Source organism: Podarcis tiliguerta, assembly GCF_965153285.1.
Source record: "Podarcis tiliguerta genome assembly, chromosome: 5".
In the NCBI taxonomy this organism is placed as follows: Eukaryota; Metazoa; Chordata; class Lepidosauria; order Squamata; family Lacertidae; genus Podarcis; species Podarcis tiliguerta.
In genome coordinates, this window is record NC_139538.1 from 62,182,478 (window position 1) to 62,210,091 (window position 27,614).

General features: G+C 41.2%; 2 protein-coding genes across 10 annotated transcripts in view; one reads left to right on the top strand and one right to left on the bottom strand.

Moving 5' to 3' along the window:
* Window positions 1-5,899, top strand: part of PLCE1 (phospholipase C epsilon 1) — a 127,673-nt gene extending 121,774 nt beyond the window's left edge. For all 8 annotated transcript variants that reach the window (XM_083443655.1, XM_083443654.1, XM_083443651.1 and 5 more), the window contains 4 exons: window positions 795-956; window positions 1,769-1,987; window positions 2,452-2,652; window positions 4,722-5,899. In XM_083443655.1, coding sequence (XP_083299781.1) covers window positions 795-956; window positions 1,769-1,987; window positions 2,452-2,631 — 561 coding nt within the window. In that variant the 3' untranslated portion in view covers window positions 2,632-2,652; window positions 4,722-5,899. The remainder of the gene's footprint in view (window positions 1-794; window positions 957-1,768; window positions 1,988-2,451; window positions 2,653-4,721) is intronic.
* Window positions 5,900-9,448: 3,549 nt separating this feature from the next.
* On the bottom strand, window positions 9,449-27,011 carry NOC3L (NOC3 like DNA replication regulator). 2 transcript variants are annotated; one of them, XM_083443669.1, is made up of 21 exons: window positions 26,898-27,011; window positions 25,972-26,179; window positions 23,585-23,702; window positions 22,641-22,798; window positions 22,482-22,535; window positions 21,692-21,819; window positions 20,122-20,283; window positions 19,671-19,764; window positions 19,123-19,298; window positions 18,804-18,932; window positions 18,393-18,524; window positions 17,277-17,357; window positions 16,628-16,728; window positions 15,940-16,012; window positions 15,801-15,864; window positions 15,172-15,243; window positions 14,702-14,883; window positions 12,954-13,082; window positions 12,287-12,384; window positions 10,632-10,716; window positions 9,449-10,532 (listed from the first exon to the last, which is right to left on the bottom strand). In XM_083443669.1, exons 1-21 carry the CDS (start codon window positions 26,904-26,906, stop codon window positions 10,401-10,403), a joined length of 2,385 nt encoding a protein of 794 aa, XP_083299795.1. In that variant the 5' UTR covers window positions 26,907-27,011; the 3' UTR covers window positions 9,449-10,400. The 2 variants fall into 2 exon arrangements, with proteins under 2 accessions (XP_083299795.1, XP_083299796.1); XM_083443670.1 differs by having other exon boundaries at window positions 22,482-22,541; window positions 26,898-27,007.
* Window positions 27,012-27,614: the final 603 nt, after the last annotated feature.

The window sequence follows — 27,614 nt, forward strand, 5'->3', positions numbered from 1 at the left end:
AGAATTATTTCCCCCCCCCCCCAGGTGCGGGGCTGGCGCGGGGGAAGCCCGAGCTTCCCCCGACCCCAGCCCCCAGAACAGCCTGCTATCCGCAAGCCTAGGGAGACCGGCGGGAAGTCGGCTGGTCTCCCCAGGCTTGCGGAGAGCTGCGCGAAGCCCGGGCGAGCTCTTCAGCGAGCCCCAGGCTTCGAAATGCAGGCAGCTCTGCGCAGCCCTTGGGAGCCCGGCGCGACTTCCCGCCGGGCTCCCTAGGGTTGCGCAGAGCTTCCTGAAGCCTGCATTTGCCCCATAGGACGCACACACATTTCCCCTTCATTTTTGGAGGGGGAAAATTGCGTCCTATAGGGCGAAAAGTACGGTATGCTTTCTGGTGGCATACTGGTTGTGTAGTAAGATCCATTGCAACATAGGCAGACTACAGTGAGGATCAGGCCACCCCACATAAACCACTCCCTCTGTGCAGGTGTGTTTAAACAACAACGGGCCTTCTGAATTTTCTCATTTGGACAGCACAGGGAAGAAGACTATGCTTTTCAGTGACACAATTGGGAAGAAAGAGAAAAGTCCCTCCAGTTATTTTAGCACTCATGCAACTAGGTGCACAACTGCCATTCCCTTGCCCTCAAAGCTTGATTCTTCTTGCTTTTTCACAACACGTTAAGTCTGAAAACAAGGAACGAATACCACAATTTTAGTTTTCAAAGAAGCTACCTCCACATTTCCTTAAGCAACAGGTCTCCTTTTCAGAGCCAGGGAAACCTATATTTTTGCATGTTTTTGATGTTTTTCTATAGAACTTAAACAACAGAAATCTTTTTCTGGAGGAGAAAGATGATGCAACTGCTAGCTCTGAGGATGACAGCTTTTTTGTTCAAGTTCATGACGTTTCCCCAGAGCAACCTCGCACAGTCATCAAAGCATCTCGCTTTAGTACAGCCCAGGATGTCATCCAACAGGTAGGATTGTCCTAGTTCATTTTCTCCTCACTTGCTGAGAGTTACACCTGTCTCTTGCAGAAAGAACAGCAGAATATCATGTCAAAAAGATGGATTGTCCCTACTGGCTGTCACTGCTAACACACTTCTGCCCACAAGACTAGGTTTTAAATGTGTTTTGGCCTGTAAATGATTTAGGTTAGACCAGGGGTCAGCAAACCTTTTCAGCGGGGGGCCAGTCCACTGTCCCTCAGACCTTGTGGGGGGCCGGACTGTTTTTTTTGGGGGGGTGAAAGAATTCCTATGCCCCACAAATAACCCAGTAAAAGGTAAAGGGAGCCCTGACCAGTCCAGTTGTGACCGACTCTAGGGTTGTGGCGTACAGTTTCCGGGTCATGTGGCCAGCATGACTAAGCCGCTTCTGGCGAACCAGAGGAGCGCACGGAAACGCCGTTTACCTTCCCGCCAGAGCGGTACCTATTTATCTACTCGCACTTTGACATGCTTTTGAACTGCTGCGTTTTAAATAAAAGCACACATTCTACTCATGTAAAAACAAAAACACGCTGATTCCCGGATCATCCACGAGCCAGACTGAGAAGGCGATTGGGCCGCATCCTTAGTAGGCAAACTAAGGCCCAGGAGCCGGATGTGGCTCAATCTCCTTCTCAGTCTGGCCTCTGGGCCTTAGTTTGCCTATCCATGGGTTAGACGAAATGTACATCCAGCAAATGAATGATTTATCCCTTCTGTTTGTGCAAGGTGAGATCTGCCTTAGAAGTGAATGGTAACTAAATAGCATTTGGTTTTGCATTTTAATTTTCTTTTAACAGACTTTAAGCAAGGCTAAGTATTCCTATAGTATTCTGAACCACCCCAACCCAAGTGATTATGTTCTCTTGGAGGAAGTGACAAAGGAGGCAGCAAACAAGAAGTCTTCTACACCCAAAATGTCTCGGAGGATCCTTGCCGACCAAGAGTGTGTGTTTCAAGCTCAAAACAGGTGGAAGGGAGCTGGGAAATTTATCCTTAAGCTTAAAGAACAAGTCCAAGTAAGTAAATTGTTCTACTAAATTTGTATAAACTTTGATGTTCTATAAAGCTCTGCAAATTAGAAAATGAACATACTATCATCTCTAGCAAAAATGGCAAAAGGAGTTTTATATTCATTCTTTGGGCAGAAGATTCATAACAAATCCTTTAAATTGGCATTTAATAGCTTTGGATTATCAAGATATTTGTTAGAACTGAAGGCAATTCAATTCTTCAGGATGTAGTTGAATATTCATCTCATTCTGTGGAAGTTTACCCTTGAGAAAGTTTCACTATGGAAGGAAGGGGGGGGAGGTAGGGCAAAGTCACCATGTGATGACATTTTCCTGCCATAAATGATATAACAGAGGATTGACACGGAACTGTTCTTTTGTGCAGAACTGTTCACCCCACAAGCCAAGCTAACACTGACAATGTTTTTGCAACTTGGTTATTTTGGTTCCCTGGCTTTTTCTTTTCATAGGCAGGCCGAGATGATAAAAGAAAAGGTATTTCATTTGCTAATGAGTTTAAGAAATTAACTAAATCAAGTAAGCAGTACAGGGGCTTTATAACCACATCTCTACAAACGTCTTCAGAGGGTCTGCAAAGTAAAGATGACAAGACTGCATGCAGTTTGACTTACAGCGACACGATGGAATAACCTCCAGAGATTTGTATTCAGGTAGGACCTGTTGGCAGTGATCTAAATAACATAGTGTACTTATATACCAATTTAAACTACCGTATTTTTCGCTCTATTGGACGCAGTTTTTCCCCTCCAAAAATTGAGGGGAAATGTGTGTGCGTCCTATGGAGCGAATGCAGGCTTGTGCCATAGCCACGCGCAACCCCTCCGGCAGGGAAAGGCTGCACGGGGCTAGGGCTTCTTTAGCCCTGCGCAGCGTCTCCCGGCAAGGAGAGGCTGCACGGGGCTGAAGGGGAAGGCAAAACAGCGAGCAGGATCCATCCCGCTCGTTGCTTTGGCTTGTTCCATAGCTGCGCGCAACCCTTCTGGCAGGGAGAGGTTGTGTGCAGCCTGTACGCTGCTCTTTGGGGCTGGGGGGGGAATATTTTTTCCTTGATTCCCCCCCCCCCCTCAAAACTGGGTGCGCCCTATGGTCCGGTGCGCCCAATGGTGCGAAAAATACGGTACATAAGCATTGCTAAGCCTGCAATAACCCAAGTAATAAACTCCTGATAATTTTTTTAAAATGCTGAGAAGCCTTCCTTAAAATAGCCTTGTCTTTTATAATCAGTGATGAAGTAGGGGAATGGTTTAGTTAACAAATTAAGTGATAACACAGATTTCCCTTTCATTTTTGCTGTTCCAGCTAGATGCCCTGTAAGAGAGAAGGGAAAAAACTGGTAGACTTTTATTGCCATCAAGTTAAATTTAGGATGCATCCAGATGGCAACTTCTCACGCTCCCAGCTGAGCATAATCCCCAAAAACGGCTTTTCCAGACAATCAGAATATAGAGCAGTCTACGTGTGCTTGCTTCTAATTTGTTTCATGGGATCAAGATACTTTCCGTTGAGCAAGTGCTTCTGGTTCAAGGACAGATCTGCCTGTGTACAGTGTAGTTGTGATTGTCACAGGAACTTTACTGTGCAGGTCACCATGGTTGGTGAGTTTCCTACACCTGTAACAGTAGCATCTTGTACCACCAATGCAGTTTACTAGGTTTACTTGTAGAGGAGCTGAAAGATGGTTTATTGTGAACAAGCTGTACTTCAAAGTTCCCATGGCACTCCCCCCCCCCCCCCCTTTCTGGTGCTTGGTGAATAAAGCAAGCCAGGCTGCCTTCTTCAAACACAGGCTTGTGGTTTATTTCCTCCAAGCAAGCAACAATTGTTAACCTTGGTTTGTTTCTTCCATGAGCAATAAGGGAAAAGCAAACAATGAACCTAGGTTTGGAAGATGCAGAGTTGGGAACTTTTGAGCAGTGTGAATTATTCACACTAAACCATCATCATGTTAGGCTATCTTTAATGTGACATTAAAATGGGGCAACCAGATATGAAATCTATGAGAGGTTCTCTTTCCTGTTAATCAGTAATTCCAAGGAAATGCTATTTTCTGAACTACAGTATTTTTCGCTCTGTAGGACGCACTTTTTCCCCTCCAAAAATGAAGGGGAAATGTGTGTGCGTCCTATGGGGCGAATGCAGGCTTTCGCTGAAGCCTGGAGAGCGAGAGGGGTCAGTGCTCACCGACCCCCCCTCACTCTCTAGGCTTCAGGCAGCTATCCGCAAGCCTTCGGAGTGTGGCGGGAGTTCCTGCCGGGCTCAGAAGGCTTGCTGATAGCAGCAAGCTCCGGGACCAAAGGCGAGGTTGCACACAACCTCGCCGCCGCTCCCGGACCCATTCTGGGGGCTGGGGTTGGAGGAAGCTCGGGCTTCCCCCGCCCCAGCCCCGCGGCTAAAGAAGAAGCCAAGACAGCCAGCGGGATGGATCCCGCTCGCTGTCTTGGCTTCTTTGCTCTTTGGGGCTGGGGGGAAAAATATTTTTCTCTTTCTTTCCCCCCCTAAAAACTAGGTGCGCCCTATGGAGCGAAAAATACGGTAATTTAATGACAACAGCATAAGAGCTTCCCATTTAAGGGGAGAAATTTAAGCAATAGAACCTCAGTACTTGCCTTTTGCTAGATTTTGTTCATTCAACTTATGGCAGCAGTATTTAAGTGATTAATTGCTCAAAATCTTTTTTAAAAATGTATTTAAACCTCTCTGCATTTCCTCCTGATTCTAGGAAATTACAAAGGCCTTAAATACAAGAGACAAAAGCTGCAGTGAAGTTGATAGAAAAGGACGATGGATTCACTCCCTCAGCTTCTTTGCGCAGTCTTGCTTTGGGAGGAGATAGGGGGTGTAACTGGAATGTGTCTAAATAAGAGACAAACCTTCGTACAGTGGAGCAAGTCACTGCTAAGGAACTGGCTGGCCCAGCTGAATCTCTGCTACCAGTGCAGGTGCAATCTAGTTGCTGCTTCTGCTGGCAAGAGCCAAGTCTGAACAGTGGAAGAAGTTGTTTTTGAGGCTTTGGAAGAATACCCTGGAAGCATTGGAGACTGTTCCTCCTTTTGTCTTCATATTCACTACCTTTGGACAAGAGGGAAAGTAAGCACCTTATATTGTCCATTGCAAGCAGAAATCTGCCTTTTTAGAAAAAATAATTTAATTAGGCATCTTAAGGGAAAATGAAAGTTGTAGTGTGTTACATAACAATAATGCACTTTTAAAAAGCAGCTTCTAAACACACTTTTAGGTGGCTGTAGACAGATAAAAAGTACATTGTAATTCATAGATTTCAGTATGGTGAATATAAAAGTTATGATTTGTCAGTGTACAGCTGTAAGTATACCTATTTTAATAGCGATACTGATTAGGAGCAACATTTCTTCATGCAATTTATTCTAGTTTTTGTTTTTTTTAAAAAAATGATTATTTATTTTAATATTCTAAGGTATGTGCCACTGTATAATGTATTTATCATGCCTTGCTTTACAGAAAATTATATGTATCTCTGTTTAGAGAAGATAAGCATTATAATGAGAAGTACATTCAGGAAACATAATCTGTATGTTCACTATCAATTCACTATTATAAAGGTGTTTTGAGAGAAATTAACAGCTTGAAGTTTTTTCTATCTGAATTGTTAACGTCAAATATATATTCACTCTTACCATAGCTGGCAGCCTTATTTAAGAAATTGAAACCTAAAGCATACTAGTGTGTTCATTTTCTGTATAAACCTTGCAATCTCTGTTTACATAACAGTATTTGTAAAGATCTGTATATGTTTGCAAAACCATGGGCTTTTGTTGTTTTTATAAGGCCGTTAGCACCGGCTGTAACTTCCCTTCCTTTTGTTAATAACACAATTAAAGCAATTTAATACTACCCATATAAAGCATGCAAGAACTGAAATAGTAACTGGTTTTGACTGTCTTTTGATAATGATAGTACAAATTTTAAACTGTTCAGAAACAGGCTTTGTGGAACCTACATCAACACACCTGCTGTTCACCAGGATCATATTGTGAGAGTAAATCAAGAAAAGAGCCTGTTCAGTTAACTAAAGTTCAAAGCAAAATGCTGAAAAACAATTTGAACCTGAATGGAATGCAGAGTCATAATCAGATTGGATGTTCTACAAAGCTTAATACTCATGGCTTGCAAAATGTAGCCATTCACCTCTAATCCCCACAAGGCCCCTTCACCTCAAAGAAGCAGCCAGTAGGAAGCTAACATTAAGGAAAGCCAATTTAACTCCAAAAGTTTTAAAAAATTAGCTAAGGGGGAAGGAAGGTCAGGACTTAAATCCAGAAAAGACTATTGTTTGTTTATGTTTAGTCATAGGGCTTGGTAGAGGAATCATTTGTTACAAACAGAAAATAAATGCCTTACTGGCACAGCAAAAAACAACACCACAGCTGAATGTACATAGTGCCCTCCAGAGGCAGGACTCTAGATTGCAATTGTGTTGATCGGTCCCCACATGCCAGGGGTGGGCAGAACAACTAATGTGACTTCTGTGTTTCTACAGTGAGCAAGTTTCTTAACCCAGCCATCTCTATCCTCCCTCCAGGCAGGCAAAGAGGCCTGGACAGGTAACATTTGTCTCCCATCCCTGCTGTGAGCAGGTCATCCATCTCTTGGCCAAGAAAATGATGATGTTTTGATTACCACACTTTAAAAATGCCACAGTAACACTCATTAACCTTCTCACAGAAAAAGCCAGGAGTAAGCTCCAAGTTCCTACACCCCCAGGAGGCTGGGAAATTCCTAATATAGAACTCTACTACATCACCAACCAAGTGCACCACATAACCCCCTACATCCTAGAGGACAAAACGAAACAATGGCTGCACATGGCAACAGACATAATCAGAAACACCCCCGCCACAGTGTGCCCATTCCGTCGAAAAAAACTAAAGAAAATTCCCACAATGCTAAGCAGGTTTACACTTGAAGCACAGAAGGAAAAAGCAGGTGAACAGTCCAAACCCCATCCCCACTAATTCTCCTGACCCACCACGCAGCTCCGAAGCTCCCGAACAGAAACTTGGCAAGCCAAAGGCTTATACTGCCACAACAATGGCAAACCCATACCAACACAAGAAGTATAAGATAAAACTAGGGGACACCCAAATACTCTGGCTGACTCATCACCAACAACACATCGTCTTAAATAACCCAGTAATCAAAGCAGCAGCCACTAGGCCTCTGACCACCTTTGAGAAACTTCTGTTGACAAGAGAGGAACACAGCAAGGTGATGGTATACACAATATACAAAATACTATTCCAAGACCCGACAAAATCCCTCACCAAAATCAAAGACTAATGGGAACATGGTATAGGTTGCAAAATCCTACCCAATGGTCTAAACCACTCTTTATAAATGGTACCTAACACCTCGGAAGCTGGTGCTGATACGCCAAGGAACCTCAAATAAATGCTGGAGAGATTGTATCACTACAGGCAAATACCTCCACGTGTGATGGGAATGCCCCCAAATCCAAACCTTTTGGACATCAAGTCCCACAAGAAACCTGGAAAATAACAAAACCGGTACTAGAAGCAACTCTAGAACTGGCCCTATTAAACTTCTTCCAAGGCAACAATGCACACTCACATTACGAAGAACTCATAAGCCACTTACTCTCAGCAGCTAGGAGTGTCATAACTAGACACTGGTGGGATCTGTCAGGAGTGAACATGGACCACTGGAACCAAACTGTTTAGCTTTTCTAGTAGGGCAGTTTCCCAATCAACAAACTGACACTAACACGGGGACAAACAAAAGAAGATGCTTTCACCTCGGTATGGCTCCCTTTTATTACATATACAGCCCAGCAAGACAACATAAACCCCCCAATAGCATACAAATCAATATGGCTAACTTCACTGAACAACCCCTTACAACCTCACACACACAAGCAAAACTCACTGTAATCAACTGAATGCAACCAACCATGCTCTGGGCTCTGCAACCTCTCACACTGCCAAAACACACTAAGCAAAAGAACGAGATCATTCTCCCCTCTTGTCTCCCTCCCTCCAATTCATCCCCCCCCCCCCCGCCCTGCAACCTCACAATATGTATTACAATAGTGTCTTACACTGAATGTAACTGACCTATATAAAGGACTCTTAGGAACTGAGAACAGAACCGTATGTACCCTTGTTGTCTATGAAAATCCTTCAATAAAGACATTTTTTTAAAAAAGCCTCAGTAAATGGAACGCAGTGCTATCATATGACTTCTACACACCAACTTGAGTTCATAGCATTTAGACAAGCTCTAAAGCCACGGCTTGCCAGAAAAACTATGCCTCTGAAAACAGCAGACAGACCTAAACAGTCAATGTGAGATGTTTAGCAGTAAGTACCATACATTTAAATCTGAAGCTACATGTTATATAAGGTCCTTTAGAGAGGAGGTGGTGGAATAAATCAAATTTAATCATAGAACTCCTTATGGATGACTAAGAAGGGTCTCTGGCTACCTATAGAATTCCAAAAGGTGTTGCTTTTACTTTTTATTTACTTTTGCACACATTGTGCTTCTATTAGGAACATGATGGAAACTAGAGCCAAAAATCCCATCTAGAAATGCTTGGATAGCAGTACAGCCACCAATGTAAAAATCTGCTCCCAGGTGTTTAGAAAAAAAACCAAGAATTATATGTACATCATATTTTTGTTCCCCACCATCACCTTCCACTTGTCTGTGGTACAGTGGCAATTTTTTGGGGTGTGACCAATACGGAGCAGTTGTTGTCAGTATTCCTACCTCCAGCAACAGTGAATTACTATCACAAGAGTACTGCCATCTAAACAGGGTGTCTCAATAAATTAGTAAACATGGACTTCAATAGTTACATTCAAGCAGAGCAATCTAAACCCCTGATCTGCTGTACTGAAGGGAGTGTGGATGAAACAGAGGTGACCTACCTGCATTTCCCAAATGATGAGACTGCACTATGTCTACTTGGATGTAAGCCCCAGAAAGTTCAATAGAGCTTGCTCTCAGGTAAGTGTGTAGTCTAGGATTGCAGGCTGACGCTCAAATTGAGACCTAGATCACCAATATAACAAATGAAGAGCCAAAAGTTGTCAAACTTCTTTCAGCTACAATACAGTGCAACCATAAAACATTTGTGCTGAATAGCAAAATACTTCCAGTTATCTGCACATTTCACCACTAGCAAATAAGGAGGGCAGAATGCTTACTTGCTCATTGCTCTTATGCAGGTCAACAACTAGAAAGAAAATGAAGATTAGTTCATAAAGCAATACCAACCCATTAGTAGGAAGAGAAAGAGGATGTGCAGAACAAAATGCTTACATACCTTTATCCATCTCTCACTACTCCTTTTGATGCTTGAAATAGATGCACTGTGTTCACACTGCAGCAGGAAAATACTAACTTGGTCTACAATTTAGGGCAAAACTACACATTACACCTAGCTGGGTGCAATTTTTATTTTTCAGTGGGAAGCAGCCTCGGGACACAAAATTTAAAGGAAGAAATGGCAATATTACAGAAAATGTTTCCCTGCTAAAAAGTTGGGTTTTTTCCATCAGCAGGAGTAGGGAGGGAAATCTGAAGCAGGAAAATAGCTGACGGAAAAGAGTTAAGCAGCCTTCCTTGTCCCACGACTTCCCCACTTAACATTTAGCCCACATGTCATTTAAAAAGAAAAAGAGCATCAGGGCAGTTGTTTATAATGTCTGGTTGGGCACTAAGGCCATGCACAGAAATTTTTGGTAGATGCTATGATGAATCCCCATTTGCTTTTGTGATACTAGGCCCAATACAGGAAGAGTAACCTTATAACTGTACAAACTATTGTGGGGTGGGGAATCTCAATGTAGGGGGAGAGGGGCTAAATGTTAATTGCAGTCACTTTCTCATAGCCCATTTAAGAGAGACATTAAATTAAAAAAATATACATAAAACGGTGGGATTGTGCTCTGTGGGAGTGGATATCCACACACCACTGTTTTTCAACACCTGCTTACAGTTTATATCATAGGTAGGTGAGATAACAACACAACGATTGGCCTGAAGTCTTTTTTTCTTTTAAAAAAAGGTTTATATATTGATACAATTAAAATAGTTTTCTAGAATCAATTCAAATTCATGTCATTTTAGAAAAATCATCCATTTCCAATGAAAATATTGTACAATATTATACATAAACTCAAAGCTTACAAACCATAATAACTACAGCAATAAATATGGAATCAGGGGTCCTAGAATTCCAAAGTACAGGCTGTTCATTAATTGCTTCTTCATTCCTGGAAATCCAGCATCCATAATAAAAAGGCCCACTTTATTTAAATTATTTGTAGACCAGGTGAGTATTTCTTTCATGTATTTAGTTCCTTTAAATAGATCACAATGGTTTGTGATACACTTAGGAAACTGGCAATCCCTTTAAGTGTTTCGTGAAATCGAGGGCTCCTTGTGGAACTGGCCTTCCAAAATAAACCTTAAACAATTCATTCAAGTCTTCATTCAGAAATGATGCCTCCTGTGAAAATTTACCCTGAAATGAACAAGTGTTACAGTTTTATGAAGTAAAATCAAAATGTTGCATTATCAGTCATCGTGTGTGATTTAAGAAGAGAATGGTGCAAAGCGGTACCTTTTTCCTGGGTGCCACTGACGCAACACGAGGATTAAAAGTCATTCCTTTCATACTGTAGGCCTCAAAAAGTTCTGTAGGCAACCTATGAGGGATACAGGTTTCATTTTAATATACTATTTTCAAAAAAATATATTGTGTCTTAAAGCAAGACTGGGGAAAAACCAAAGACCCTAAATTTTAGTATTTGTATTGGAGAGTTGAACAGCCCTGCAAAGCACCTTTAAAATATGTCAAAAATTGAGGCAAACAAAGAAATGAACACACACACACACACAAAAAAACACTGAACAGAATAATGGAGCAAGACTGAAGTCTTCTACTGCATGCAGACATTTCCCTCCTTTCCTATCACTGATACTGGAATCCAGGATTATTGTATAAAACGCTTGACAATGAACATTACACAGCTACATTTTTAAAAAAAATCTGCTCCTTTATTTCACATTCAAGCTAATATTAAACAGTAGTAATGTACTTTCCACTCAGAGAAAGAGCTCAGTAACTGGACCCATCTTCCATGACAATTAGCCATGGTAGCTAAGTAATAGGGACACGGGTGGCGCTGTGGGTTAAACCACAGAGCCTAGGACTTGCCGATCAGAAGGTCGTGGTTCGAATCCCCGTGACGGGGTGAGCTCCCGTTGCTCGGTCCCTGCTCCTGCCAACCTAGCAGTTCAAAAGCACGTCAAAGTGCAAGTAGATAAATAGGAACCACTCCGGCAGGAAGGTAAACGGTGTTTCCATGCGCTGCTCTGGTTTGCCAGAAGTGGCTTAGTCATGCTGGCCACATGACCCGGAAGCTGTACTCCAGCTCCCTCGGCCAATAAAGCGAGATGAGTGCCGCAACCGCAGAGTCGGCCATGACTGGACCTAATGGTCAGGGTTCCCTTTACCTTTACCTAGCTACGTACTGCTTCCAGGTTCAGTGGCAACTAGCCACTGAATACCAGTTGCTGGGGTAAGAGCTACTGTGCACACCCCATGAATATCTGACTGGGAACAGAGAGAAAAAGGTAATAGATCTTGTCCCATCCTTGTCAGGGGGAAAGGCAAATCCCTCCAAGGAGAAGGACTACAGCTTCCACTCTTCAGCTGAGGAGCGAAGATTTCAATCCTGCTGCATGCTCACCCCACGGCTCAATTCTGGCAAGACCTATCAGCCATGACCTCATCATCATGACCTCAGTCAACTGATGAGTAGCTGGCGCTTCCCCGTCAAAGTTGGCCCGCAGGGTGTGAGGTGGAGATAAAGATCTGGCCCACCAGGTCAAAAACTTCCCCCACCCCTGTATACATACGGAAGCTGCTGAGTCTCTGGTTCTATACCAGAAAAGACTGCAGGGTTTTCTTCACTAAACTTCATTCATATAAGTTATGAATTGCTTCCTGTGAAGCATTCCAAAGCAATATAACGATAAAAACAATTTCAAGTTCTATGCAGATACAGAGCAATACAAAATTCTTCACTCAGAAGGTGTGTGGGAAAAGGAAGGTCTTCTGCAGGCATCGAAAAGATAATAGACAGTGCCTGTGTGATAACATTACAGGAGGGAGCTGTAAGGAGGAGGTACCAGCACACTGAAAGCCTGGCTCCTAAATTGTTCTTTTGAATCTATGCACAATTTTTTCCAAAGCAAAGACATTTCTCTCACCTCCGACTAAATTCATGTCCAAGAGATTCTGATCCTTCTGCTGGGGCACCAGCCACAAGGTGAGCTGCAAATTTCTGAACGACTGGGTGATAATGTCTCTAGGGGTTAGGGAGAAAGCATTGATGAAAAATTGGGAATGTAATTTTTTCTATATTAATGTAATGCATTTGACTATTTGAACAAAAGGTTATCATCAAACGTATATTCTAGGAACAAAAGCTCGATTGGTTAAACATCCCATGAGATGCAAGACAATTATGACGGGGTAATCTTAAGCCTTTTCCAAGAAGAGAGTTAAAGCACCTAGCAGTGGGGATCAATTAAGTGGAAAAGATGGGAAGATGCTGGGTGGTTCGCATGCACCACTGCTCATTGCTTTCTCAGTAAATAAGATGAGGTAGGAAGAAGGAAAGTGCAAAGCAGAATGATGGAGCTAAATAGCCTAATTAAAAGAGTGAAAAGGCTTACTGAAGTTCAAAATCATATTCGCCACTGAAGAAAACTGATTAATTGCAATATAAAAATGTTGTAAATAGAATTAGAATACTCAAGAACATTCATTCCTGCAAATTCTGACTTTAAAAAAATGTCTTCTGAACAGAGAAAGAGCTTCCTAGGTTACTAGTGTAGAATAAGGCAACAAGACATTAGCTTCCGTGACACTCACCCGCAGAGTATGCAGTTCCCACAGTGCTGTGTTCTGAGCATTACAGTACTCTGGTTCATCCAGCTCAGGAAGGTAAAGTCCACTCCCTTGAGATTCATTGTCTAGGAGAAGGTCTGTCTTTGGGAAAGTCTTCAATGCCATCCAAGAAAAGAAAAGGAAAAAGGAAAAGAGTCCCACGTGAAATGGAATAATAATTACAAAGTTGTTACCATGTTTGCCTCAGAAAACAAAACTGCATCTCCCCAAAAAGATAACTACTGATGTAAGAAACTTAAGATCTCTGAATATGTGTATGGCCTGATGGATCATGTTAAAAGTATCTGCTTTCATGTAAAACAAAAGAAACCAACGCTGGAAAACTCACGTCTGCTGTAATAATTTTCAAACCATGTTAAGAATATTTCACATGTGGACCATTTTTTCCATTGTGTTGGAAGGGGCATTTGATTTGTAGCCTACCTCAGGGTAGGCCACAAGAAGAAGAAAAACCTACAAAAGTCAAATATAATTGCCACCTTCTCACCTAATGCTAAAACCTCAGTTTAGCATTAAATGGACGAGCCTCCACAAGTCGAAGCAAATGCAACTGGAAGCAGGACTTCTGCCAAACTGAGTATCAGTTTTAAACAAGTATTACATATGTGCTAGAGACCCTGGTTTAAGCAATGGTTAGTTTAATGGTTGTTTGAATTTGGCTTCTTAAGAAAGCTAGCCACTGTTTGTTTTAAACTGAGGTTGTATGAAATGCAAAGTCAAGATTCTCTGAGAGCTAGGGAAGGGGCACAAGCCCAATGCTCCATTCTTGCTCAGCCACATGGGGGTAAATCATGATTTAGTGCAAACCAGCTAATATGTAAGAAATTCCATTTAACAACCAAACTATGTCATTTTAAGATCAGAATCCAAACACCATTTTCAAACTGCAGCAATTAAAATACCTGCATCTTAGTGGAAAAGCAATAATCAGCCTCACCACCCAAGTTCTTGAAATACTGCCATCAGCATACTGAACCTGCCAGTCATCAAGCTTACAGCCCCTGGAGCTATCCTTTATACAAAGTAACTATAACAGACACCCCTCAGACTGTTATAGGCCAACTCCAGTGAAAAGGTGACCCTAATTCTCTGAGTGACAGCGCGGGCCAGTGGGCATTTCTCCTCTAAAATCTAAATCCAATGCAATGAAAGAGCTAAGATGTTGATGCCCATAGCAGAAAGAATAACTGAAGAAACAACAAGAAAGGAAAGCTGGAGAAGTAGGGTTGCCATAATTCAAAAAGTAAAAACCAGGAAGACCCCAACATTGTTGAGGTTTTTTTAAGGAAACCACTGAAATTGTGGAGATTGGTGTTTTGTTTTGTTTTTTGGAAAACCCAAAAGTTGTTGGGTTTTTGTTTTTGTTTTCAAAAACACTGCCTTTCAGAACCGCCCCCCCCCCCCCCGATCCTAATTCCGCCTTTGAAATTCCAGTGATGTCCAGGAAAATCCAGACATGTCAGCCCTAGGAGAATGCTGGAATGACTCCATCTCTTCTGACAAGAATGAAAACTTGGCACAGCTAAAAGTTAAATGGAACGCTCTATGCTGGTGTGTGTCTGCACAAATGTGTGTGTAGATTTGTGAAGGCATGACATGTTCTAAATACAATGTAGGAGTTTCAACAGAATGAGTTTGAAACATCCAACAGTTTTAGAGCCCAATAGGACTATAGCTGAAGGGTCTCATTAGCTATGTTTTTAAGAACTTACATGCATTAATGTTCTGTTGGTTGCCAAGATACCAATGCAGGAGTCTGGAAGGAGATGGAGGGCTACTGTGGAGAGGCGCTTTATGAAAGCAAGAGCTCTTTGCTGGGACACCTGCTTCCTACGCTTGGTGAGCATCGCATCCAGGCACTGCAGCACTATCGCCACATCTTCATTTGTAGCACCTTAAAACAAAACCCATTTGAATGCAGCAACATATATCCAAAAGAACGCCAGAAAGATTGAAGGCACCCGCTATTTCCCGATTCTATTTTTTATTTATTTTAAAAAGATTCATCAATTAAGAATCACACCAGCTATTTAGCAAAGAAAGAAACACTGCTGAAACCCACTGATGGGTTATTTCTGTAGAGAAATACCAAGACATACAATTTCACTCCATCTACCATAGAAGTACATAAAAGACAGTACTTGAGCTTTGTTATCACGAAACCATTGAAATAAGGAGTTACCTGCATGTAGTTTAAGTAGTATCTTGTAAAGATGTGTGTAGAACTTCAAAGGGTCAATGTTAAGGACATCACCTATCCAAAATAATTCCAGTTAAGTAGGTTTGCTGCTGTAACTGTAAAACAACTTACTTCCTCAAATGGAGAGACATTCAAAGGGAATACTTCAGAGAAGTGTTTTCCAATCTTAGGTCCCCAGCTGTTGTTGGACTATAATTCCCATCATCCCTGATCACTGGTCCTGCTAGCTAGGGATGATGGGAGTTGTAGTCCAACAACAGCTGGAGACCCAAGTTTGAAAAACACTGCTCTGGGATTCAGTTTCCTCTGGAGCTAAGTGCATGCTGGAGACTGGTTGAACCTGTGCAATATATTGCTTTAATTACAAATATACAGAGTCAATTGGAAGAATTCAGATTCCTTAAAACAAACAGGCAACATTGGTCCTGGTTCAGTGCCAAAACAAAAAGTGTCTTCTCACTGTCTCTCTAGTCCTTCCTCAAAGTCTATCACATTTCCTTGGATGGAACTTTTTGTGAAATTTTTGACCACTCGAGCCCATCAGACAAAACTAGCAATGGTCCCGTTCACGCTAATCACAAAAGAAATGCAATATGAAAATTAAACTGTACCTTGACCAGACAAAATGTGGAAAGCAGAAAGAATACAGTGCAGACTCTCTCTGTGGCTTAACACCTAAAAATAAAGGAAATGCATCAGAAAGATATAGACCAAAAGTCTTATATATCTTTAGACAAAGGAGAAACTTACCCCTGAGACCATAAGAGAATGTAGAACAACCAAAAGGTCATCAAAAAATTCCAAATTTATGAGGTGGGCGAACCTAAAATCAAGGAGTTAGATTTGTGAATTTACATAAGATTTATTTGTCAAACTCAAAGCATGCCATTGCAATTATAGTTTGTTTTACAGTGCAACTATCTCAAACAACATTCTTAAGTAGTCTTCTCTTTTGCAGTATGATCATTAATCACACACTACATGTAATCCAAAAAAAGAACAGCATTCCTCCATCTGCCAGCTATCATTTTGAAAACAAAACAGGATGCTATACAAGCAACGCATGAAACAGATGAAATATATACCAAACTTTTTAGCAATGTTATTTTAGAACTGCATTGAATTTCAATTGCTTTTATTCTTCCTACTTTCTTCTACCCTGATTTTTATTTAATTTTTCTGAGTAATTTTAAGTGAAGTGTTTAAACAAATTTAAGCACTGGGTTGCATTTAACTAAGTTCTACCCAGGCCCACTGAAATTAGTGGACATGATCAATTTAGCTCCATTAATTGCAATGAGCCTACTCCAGTAAAACCTACTAAAATACAAGCCATTATTTTCATACTTTTCAATGAAAGTTTTTATGTTGATATAATGTGCCTTCTTAGGAACTTTTATAAAGAATGGTCACTCAAAAAATGCTTTGAAATTCTTACTTTGCAAGGCCTTCCAACACAGCAGGCAAAAGGGGAGACTTCTGTGCTTTTTTCAGTATTCGGAAGTAAGTTAAAAATACAATATTCAAGGTTTCTGTGTGCTGTAGAGAAAAGACACTCACAAATGAACACATATGGAACATTCTGAGTTCACCGTATTTAAGTTCTGTTCACACTTGCCTGGATTTGAAAGCCATTAATCAAAAACCACTTTAAATTTCCTAGCAAGATCAGTTCCTAATTACTGGTTTACATCATTATGAATCATAGCAGGGATAGCTATGGATAGACACCACTATTGTAATACATAATGCCCTAAACCAGTAATTATTGAATTGCAAGGAAAAAACAGACCACTAGTCTGTTATTGCACTATTTATACTCCCTCAACTATTGTGCTGAGTAAAAACAACTACTAATAATAAAGATTAACCACAATGAGGGATAAATCCGTGCTTACAGTATCAGTCTTTGTGTTTAATGTGCATACAGCCCACACACATTTTATGACTAGAAACTCATTTCTAAGCAACCACAGAACCAAAGCAAGAATTTGAAACAAATATTACAATTGGCAATATCTGGTCTTATTTTACTTGTGCATAATACAAAACTCAGCAGTACACCACACTCATGAAAATATACTTACCAGTTTCAGTTTTTTCTCTGTGCTCTCTGAGGCTTCTGCTTCTAAGAGTTCTCTTTCTAGTTTCTCTTCTGCTTTCTTCCACTGAAAATGTACAATGGTTTTTATAAGAAAACACAAGTTTCTGGCAGTATTAAGGTAATTACTTTGCAGTCGTTGGGTCAGTTCAGATGTAATGTCTCTGATCAGGAACATGCCACATGCTCCTTCCTCCTCTTATGGATTATACGTGGTCAGATAGTTACGTCTTCCTAGTACAGGCCACATAATTGGCATTTCATCAAATGCTTGCTCTCCAAACCAGAATTGCAAATTTGGATTGGAAACGCAGGCCATGTTTGAAAAACTTCTAAACCATTGTTAGTTCCTAAAGAAGCTGGCTTGTTTAGAACCTAACCCATAGCTGTCAACTTTTCCCTTTTCTTGCGAGGAATCCTATTCAGAATAAGGGAATTTCCCTTTAAAAAAGGAAAATGTTGACAGCTACGGCCTAACTTCTGACTTATACACAATGCTAAGTAGAGACTGAGGAAAACACAACCGAAAACATTATCCCAGATATGTGGGAAGAAGTGAGGTGTGTGCACGAGCCCAATGCTTTGCTCTGTCTCATGGAGGTTTGCCCATGTAGCCCTAAACCATGATTTTGATTATATGTGAACTGACCATGATGTTTAAAGCAACATGAGAAACAGGGGTGGGACTATTTTCAGCTGTACTAAAAGCCTCTCAGCAGCAAAAGCATGATGGGATCACTTTAACAAAAAATCTTCCCATACATAACCAGTAAGAAACAATCTGCAGAACTGTGTTTTGCAGTGCTCATATGGCCACAAAACGAAAGTCCTGAGACATGAACCCAAGAGCTAATTTAGGGGCACCCAAGAATTTCAGCAAGCTCAGCTGAGATTTATTGTTTTACACTTTCTCTCAAACAGCAGTCGCTTCCTCGCCAAATCATAATATAGTTTCAAAAGGAGGATGGCATGAAGGAAGTGTTGTTTCAAAATCTCCTTGGACAATGGAACTCACTGGTTAGTTATTTGGATACAAGCCAGAAACCGTTCCATTTTCTAATGAAATTCAAAATATATGTGTACACTACAGCGTAAGAAGTACCTTTCTTTGCATCCTTGAAAGATTTTTCCGTTTCTCTTGATAAGACATGAACCTCTTCTTTGGCGTGATGTCTTCTGCATCTTTTTTCACTTCTACTTCCTTAATTCTTAGGTGAATTAGTGTCATTAGCACCTAAAGACAATCCAGTAACTTTTATTTCTCAAATTCATTAAAAGCACAGATCTTACAAAACATAAAACTGCCTGAGACCATTTCTTTCTCTTTTATATACATGTGGATAGATGCCATCCTTGCCAACAACTCATGAAGAATGGAAAGAGTAACGTTTGGGAGACAATTGGTGTGGTTTTTGTTTGCGATAATATGCCATAGTACTTCAATAAGGATAGTAAATATTTAAAGTCCATTTTTAACTATTGCTCCACACTGGAGAGGAAGGTAGGAACTTACCTCAGGTCTAACATCGTAATTCCTGCTTTTCACAAGGCCAGAAATCACCTTCACCACACCAAGTGAGGCATAGCCAAGTTTATCCTGCTTGAAGAGGGTCTTTACTGCACCACAGCACATTTCAGAAATCTGGAAAGTTGGAAGTTTCGATTATCAGTGTTTATTCAACCAGCACTGCTTTCTGGATGAAAAAAATGTAAAATGCTATGAACAAAGATTTTTACCCTTCCAGAAAGTGATTCATATTTACTTTGAAATGACATGCAATATTTCAATATACCTGTAACGGCTGCTGTCATGACTATGGGGGTATGCCTACCTGTTTTGAAGCATCGTTCATGAGTGGCACGATGAGCACAATAATATTATTGTGGAAGTTGAAGTGAGGCAGGGCCACCAACAGCTCACACAAGCACTTCACAGCAATCTCTGCAAGGCCTTTGTATGCTTTCAGTGAAATCACATTGCTTTTCTTCAGCTTCCGTTGCTTCCAATCTAAGTGAAATATCGCATAAAAGCCTGAGTATTTTGCCATCCCAGCTTCTGAAATTACTACTATTATTTCCAAGTTGGGGGGGGGGAATATAGTACTTGCATATTTCCTGTCACAGACACATAGGGCTTAGAATGAAAACACACACACAATGCCACATCGCTTTAAAAAAAAAAAATACTAGGAAAAATACTTTCCTAGCCCTGCAACTCAGGATCAGGAGTTGAGATTCTAAGGTTTAAACCAGGGATCTTCTCCATGCTTTGTGTTAGGGATACTACCAATAGCTGCTTATTTCCAACAACAAAATAATTTTAGCGCTCAACATTTAAGAGCCTATCCCCATCCTCAGCCATACACCCTGCCTGCCGTACCTTTCACAGATTGCTCCAGATTTTCTAAATAAAACTTGTACTGGCTGACAATGCCTTCTTCAAATTCTCTTAATTTCTGAGTTTCTTTTCTAACCTGTGGATAAACAAAGAAACAATGTAAAACATCTTGCCATAAATCTACTGTGTGACAACTGCAACACATTTTAAGTTTCAGAATATGTCACCCTCTGCAGTATCTATTTTGAAGTCTTTTCAAGAAGTATTTGGGAAAGTTTGTTACCCAACAGTTTTGCGAGAAAGGTGCACTCTTCATTTTTTGTACCCCAAATGCCAACATTTCAACAACTAAGCTTAAAAACTGTGGACTATTTTTAAGGAAAGAAATAATTTCATAGATAAAAACTCTTAATTTCTTCCTCCATAAATATAACAACTTGTATTACCCTCCCAACTTGACATTAAGCTACTCTGAAACATACTACAACCTCACCTTTGTGTTTTTCTCTTTCTCAGTTAAAGGTCTGATTTTGTAAGATGGAGTAATGTCTTTGAAAAGCTCCATCAGAGAAATCATCACCAGCTTTCGCACAATCACGGCCACGTTGGGATCCTGTTCCATTAACATCGCACGCAACTCTTTCAGCTTCTTTATCTGTTCAGGCAAGGATGGCATAACCATGAAATATAATTGGCAAGTACAAGTAAACCAGACAAAATTTATGCATACATTGTCATTGTAATGTGAGGAGCAACAACTACTGCCATCTTCAGAGAACATACACACAGAATTCAAGATTGCAACATACAGTGGTGCCCCGCAAGACGAATGCCTCGCAAGACGGAAAACCCGCTAGATGAAAGGGTTTTCTGTTTATCAATGCGCTTCACAGGACGAATTTCTCTATGGGCTTGCTTCGCAAGACAAAAATGTCTTGCGATTCTTTTCTGCTCCCCACCCCCTTTCTCTAAGGCACTAAGCTGCTAATAGCCTTTTAGCAGCTAATCCGCTAATCCCTTAAGCCTTTAATAGCCGCTAATCCGCTAATAGCGCTAATCCGCTAATAGGGTTGCTTCGCAAGACGAAAAAACCGCTAGACGAAGAGACTCGCGGAACGGATTCTTTTCGTCTTGCGAGGCACCACTGTATTCTAGATATTCATATGGTGCAAAATATTTCAGTAACACTCTATCTTTATACCATCGATTTCTGTGGTATCACCCATTTTTCAAATGAAGCTTTAATGGATTTGTATCAGGGAGGTGCTAGGTTTTCCAAAAACTGAGGTCATGCCCCCACTGATTTTTGTTTTAGCTTGTGTGGTGGGGTTTTAGTTTAACCAAACAACTACACCTTCTGAGACAATATGAAAACTGACAGATCACATCAAGTCTACTTCCCAATGTACCCTGGAAAGAATAAAAGACACAGTCTCACAATTGGCAAGGACCAGTTTGTTTTCATCAGCAATCACAAAAGCAGTAATCACAGCGGCTACATTTCAAATGGAAAATACCTGGAACCCACGGGCTCTTCCTGTCTCTCTAAGCCTTTCAGTTTGCAGTTTCACACTGCCAACTGTTTCACTTCAGGGTATAAAAGCAGTTTTAATTTCCCCCCAGAGATATTTTTTTTTTTGTGACAAGTCAAATTCTTAAATTGAAGCACTGCCTGTGAAGCAGTTACAGAACATTGCTTTTAGGGAACAACTTCTCAAAAGGATGGCAAAAACGTTGAGAGGAAAAAATAAAAGCAAGGTTAATGGTATTCATTTAATTCCATGCATAAAACTGTTTCAACAGCATCCAAGAGAAATACTGTAAAAGGAGCCTAAGGGAAAGGAAACTATCCCTTCCAATCCAGAAGGCAATCACACAAAATCTGTGAGATGAGAGCATGAACAACAGCACATAACCCGTGAGACCTCACTGTGCCAAGCCATTAAAAGCCAACATTTGTTTCCACACTAAATATGATGCATCTGAATCTTTGGCATGTAAAAATCATTCTCTTACTTTTTTTATGGCATGGCCGGTTTCAACTCAACTGAAATGTTACTTACATTATTTTCTGGGTCAGACAAGATGGCAGATGCTAAGGCAGCTATGTGCATCTTTTTCTCTTGTAGCTTCTTTTTCCTATGAACTAGCAGTTCTTCAGCAGTGAGAACAGGTAATGGTTCTTCAAGAGCTGGTGATAAAGAAAAACGCTGTTCATGTCTTAGAGCAGGCTTCCCTAACCTTGGCCCTCCAGATGTTTTGAGACTACAATTCCCATCATCCCTGACCAGTGGTCCTGCTAGCTAGGGATCATGGGAGTTGTAGGCCAAAAACATCTGGAGGGCCGAGGTTGAGGAAGCCTGTCTTAGAGCGTATGTGTGCACACGTGTGCCTCCACACCAGAGCTGGAAAGGACATTTGAAATGGAGACTAGAAACCTGTTGGCATTCTCATCAGCCGCTGGTCAAACCTTTATTCAGGTAAACGGACCTTTTAGCAGTTGGCTGGGTTTTTCAGGGGGTGGCATTCAGTTGTATTCAGCCAAGACTTTGAAATAATAGTTTAGGTTTCCATTCTCCTTTGTGAGCTACCCTAGTCAGGTTTCTATTCAATTTAGGTTGACTCCGTAAACGCAACATCTGGAAACACTTTAAGAGCAATTCATTTCTTTGGCAGTATTATACTTATTTTACTTGCTCTATCCAGTAACTCAACAATGAGGACAAACCACAAAATGTTCTCTGAACCAATGAAGTAATTTACACTAATATGCTTCAAGAACAGTAACCCCATTTGAATGTCCATTAATATTTAATCTGTACAAAATCTTTTTTTAAAAAAAGTCTTAAATACCTTGTGCCTCTTCCATTTCTTCTATTTCATCCTTCTCCTCCTCTTCCTCTTCCTCTTTAACTACAAGAAAGAGCAAGCTCTTTAAAAATTCAGCATTGCGAATGATCCAGTTCTTAAATCAAACTGACAGCTTGCCTGGCAATCTTGATTGTACCTCACCTGGCTTTTCCATGGTCTGTGGAATAATTCCACGTTTGTCTTTGATGGGAAGCAGATGAATAAGTTCTTTTTCAGGCTCAGTCTGCATGCGCCTTGGCTTCTTCTCATATTTCTCAATCACACTCTCATTCTTACGTTTCTTGGCATGAACAGGTTCACTATAAAGTGAAAGACTTGTCAGACTCTCATATGGATAATTTATAACTCTTACATATAAAAATATTTTCACAAACAGAACTACAAACAAAACAAACTTACAATTTTGAAAACTTACAATTTTCTCTATAATGCCACTTAATTAGACTTTAAAAAAAGATTAAACTGGTCCAACTATCTGCCACTGAAGGCTTTTCCAAATGCGGTTTACCAATTGGGACAAATGAATTTGTCACTATCCAGACCCTTCTGCCTTATTAAGTGCTTCCATTACATTACATTTTCTACAAACAGCTAGCCCAAGCTAATGCTAAGCAGAGATTCTTTTCACAGCAAGTATAACTACAGCAGGTGCTTAAGTGTGGGTTTTGTGATTCCATTAATGTCACAGGTGCCCTGAACTTTAAAGAGCAGTGGAATTCTTCTGCAAACTACCCATGCTATTGTGAATGTACCATCAAACTTCTGCCTTTGTCCCTCCCTCCCTCCCATATGGAATCTGTGAACTCATTCTCTGCAACACTTGAGCACATACTTCTGACTTCTTTTTTAAAAAAACCTTACTCTTATTACACAGAGAAGGGGATATTACGTGAATAGTAAAACACTCAAGCAGAGAAGACTTAGTCATGCAGGAAAAAGGCCTATTCTGTTAAGGCCTTTTGTATTAAAGGTCTGACATTGAGGGGCAAACGTAGATTCAACATACGCTGAATAAACTCTCAACGAACAAATAAGACAACAGAAGTGCTGCAACGTCCGCTATTCCCTACTTTGCAAACACCTACTTGGAAGAAAGATCTCGTGTGATAAAAGATGCCCTTTGAGCAAGTTCCTCCATTAATTTCATATCATCTTCATCCATCATATCAAGAGGAAGAGCTTCCTCCTCTTCTTCTTCTCTTTCTGCCAAGGCAAATAAAATCAGAATAACTTCAGAGGCACTAAGAGAGATACACACTACAAAAGGCAGATGGAAATACCTTTTTCTTTGATTTTCTTGAATGAGGGGCACAACTGTGGCACATTAGTTCAACGAGGGATGAGAATATAAAAGAACACTTGTGAGTAAACAATTACCTTGTATGTACAGGGCGAGTCTTTTCAAAGAGGCCCTGTGGAACATGTGTACTGTACTCTGTATCCACGGGGCCTCTTTTAAAGGACTCGCCCTGTATGTAGAATCCAACTATATTTTTCTACCTCTATATTGCCCTCTGTAGAGCTCATGTGTGCCTGGCAAAATGTTGGTTTCTAATCATGGCTTCCAGGTAAACTATACTTCAGCTGTTCAGACAACCTGCAAGCTATTGTTTGCCTCAAACCTGGACCAGAGCCTGGGAGGGAATGGCCATGTTCAAGAGGGAGCATGATCTCAATGTTCACTCACAGAATGCCAAAGATTGATTTGCCATTAATCTTTGCTTTGAGATTTGGCATTACATCATTGCTTAGCTCCTGAGTGATCACTTAATCCAAAGACAATGTGGGCTTAGCCATTTCAGTTCTGTATCATCAAGGACACTATCCACTGCAATGCTACTTCACTCCACATAGCATTTCCACATTCCCAAAGCAACAATATTTTGCAGTGTGAATACTGGAAAAGTATTCAGTCGCTGAAACAGAAGTACTCCTTGAGTAAAGACATCTGGATTTCATACAATTAACTGAGCAACTCTCAATTATCATCATCATCATTTTTTATTTGTATACCATCTTTCTATCTTACAATACTCAAGGTGGTTTACAAACTGAAGAAACAAAAAAATGTACAACTTACAACAATCTAATGCAATACAAAAACGTGATAATAAAACAAAACTTTAAAATAAGCAACCTACATCAAAAAGTAAAATTCAAAAATTATTAGAAGTATACAAAATAATAATATGAACATATAAAAGTTAAACAGAAATCCACTCAACAGTTACAATAAATAATTTCTAAACTATAATCAATAAAACAATGGCAAGCCACAGTACATAAATACAATACAAATTGAGAAGCAGGAGACTAGAGGGTGGGGCAAGGCAGGTGGAAGGAGGCCTTGCCTGATGAAGTCTCTCCCCCCCACTGTTCTTCCTCCAAGCACAGCTTCCTTATGAAGAATCCCAGGGCCAGGGGGTGGGGCAAGGCAGGTGGAAAGAGGCCTTGCCTGATGGGAGTCTCTCTCCTCACTAAATTTTGTTGCACTAAAAATGGATTGCCTTGAAAAAAACTATATGAAGACTATCTTTACTTACCTTTAAACACTAATGTGATGACCCCAACTTTTAAATGAATAATTCAAAACATTACTCATAAGCATAGCTGTAAACTTTTCCCTTTTTTTGCCCTTGCAAGAATATTCGGAATAAGGGAATAAGGGAAAAGTTGACAGCTATGCTCATAAGTGCTGTTACCTACCACAGGCCTTCTGAACTGGATGGGCTAGAAATTTAGGTATAATTAAACGACTACTAGTCATAATACCTTGAAATGCCAAATACTGGAGGCAAAAAACAACAACCCGGAGAAGAGCTGGTTCCCATCATGCTCTATTTGTAGGTTACCCAGAGGTACCCAGCTGTCCAGGTGGAAACAGAATTATGCACTAAATAAACATCTATACATTAAAACACAATCCTATACATGTGTATTAAAATTAAGTCCCATTGGACTGACTCCCAATGTAAGTTAGTATAGAATTCCAGCCTTCTTATGGCCCAAGCTTCCATGGACTCAAGCCCATTTTTTTCAGATGCAATGGATTACCTGTTCTATCAGAATCCCTGTTACTTACATTCTATGGGTAAGGCAGCTTCATTTTGAGAATTACTGCTCAAAAATATATTCAGTCCCTAGAATTAGTTATCAAAATCAAAACATTATGAGAAAATGCTCTAGTGGCGTGGGGAACACCGAAAAATGGTGCAGCTGCTGTAGGCTGCATCCAGCCTATTAACTGCCAAGGTTTACTTCAATAACCTGTATCGCTCACATGCGAACTGCCTGATTTGAGATATGTATAACATTTTACAATAGGAAAAGCACTTCAATCACATGAAGGGTCACAATCTAAAAGGGGACCTCATATTCTGTGCCGTAGTGAAAACCTCCAAATACCATGGAAGCCTGTTACTATTATGTCCACACCACACCACACACACACACACACACACCCCAGTCTCACCTGGATGTTTTTTCTTGTTATCCTCCAAAGGCATGGGCTTCTTGGATACAGCATCTTTAACAGCTTGTCTGAGCTTCCTTTGTTCTTTTCGGTATTTCTTGGCAGTACTCTGCTGCTTGAACTGTTTGTTTTTTAACTTGTTGTCAAGTTTTATTTTACTTGTTTTCAACAGCTTGCGGAAGCTTGGAACCCGTTTTTTGCTTTTTCTCTGGAGGCGATAAGGGCTGAGTTAGTTGACCTTACACATCTATCCGTAATATTCCTAAGACCTTTTTAACTTAAGCCTTATAACATTTAAGCAGCAGCATAAATAACGGCGAAGGTTTTCGAAATGCTCGAGATGGAAATATTAAGCTAACATCACACGGGAAAGAAGAAGTGGGATAGATGGAAGACACGCTACTAGGAATGAGTTTGATTAAGGCGCAATATCTACTTTTAAGAACGCAATCAATTGATTTGGATTAAGAGAAATAAAGGCAATTATGCAAGATAACTTGTAAATGGGGGGGGGGATAAATGCTATCGCTGAAAATTCCCGTTTCCAAATCACACGCGCACTCCAGAGGAGCCACTCTGCACACCGATACGGTGTTGGACTACAACTCCCATCATTCCCTGCCAGCGTTAGCCAGCAAGGAGGGACGACGGGAGTTGTAGTCCAACAACATGTGAGGTGGAGGGGGGGTGTTAACCTCGCTGTTAACGACGAGGCTGTTCCCGGCCGCGCTCCCTCCGCCAAGCCCACCTGAACGAACCGCTCCCGCGGCGCCTCGCCATTTATCCCTCCGCTTCACCTACAGCTGCCCAAGCGCCGACCAGAAACCCCCTCAGGGTATCCCGAGGCTTCCTTCCCCCACAGCCAAAGCAGCCGCCTGCCCCCCAAATCTCAACCCCCACCCCAGTTCTCTCTCTCTCTCTCTCACCGGCTTCATTGCAGCGGAAAGCAAGGAAGGCGAACACGCGGCTCGGAACAAACCAACACGCCTCAGCCACGCGAGGCGCCGGAAGTGGCTCTCTGCGGGAAAGGAGAGGCCGGAAAAGCCATCAGGTGGTCAGGCGGCTCCTGCTTCCCCACAGCGACCTCTCTCGGCGAGGAGGAGGAAGGCAAAAGGCATCTCTCCCTGCAAGCCCAGCGCCGGGCAGCGACGACTCTTGCTTTCTCAGGGTTTTTTATGAGCCCACAGGAGCGCTTTGGTGGGCGCACAAAGGGGTGGGCTAGGCTGAAATGGGGCTTGGTCCCAGAATATATAGTCGCAGAGGGGAGAAGAGACACAAAATGAGACCAGGAGGAGCTTTCTGGTTTTTTTGCTCAATTCCCATGTATGGACCATCGCTGGTTCCCTGGGTGTAGCGGGGGGCCGGGGGGGGCAGCTTCACACACACACACACACACACACACACAGCATCAAGTAAATAAATAAAAAATACTTAAGTAGAATTTGTAGAAAGATTTGGACAGATCTGTTTCCTGGGGCCAAAAGAAATTTAGAACAACTGTTGTCAAGACATTTCATTCTGAATCTGCTAGACAAGAGCCAGACTGCGGGTGATGACAGGTGGGGTGCCCTGCCCCCCCCCCCGCCCCAAACATAAATCCTGGCTACTTCCATGACTGGTTCCCCCACTTAATCAAAACGGCA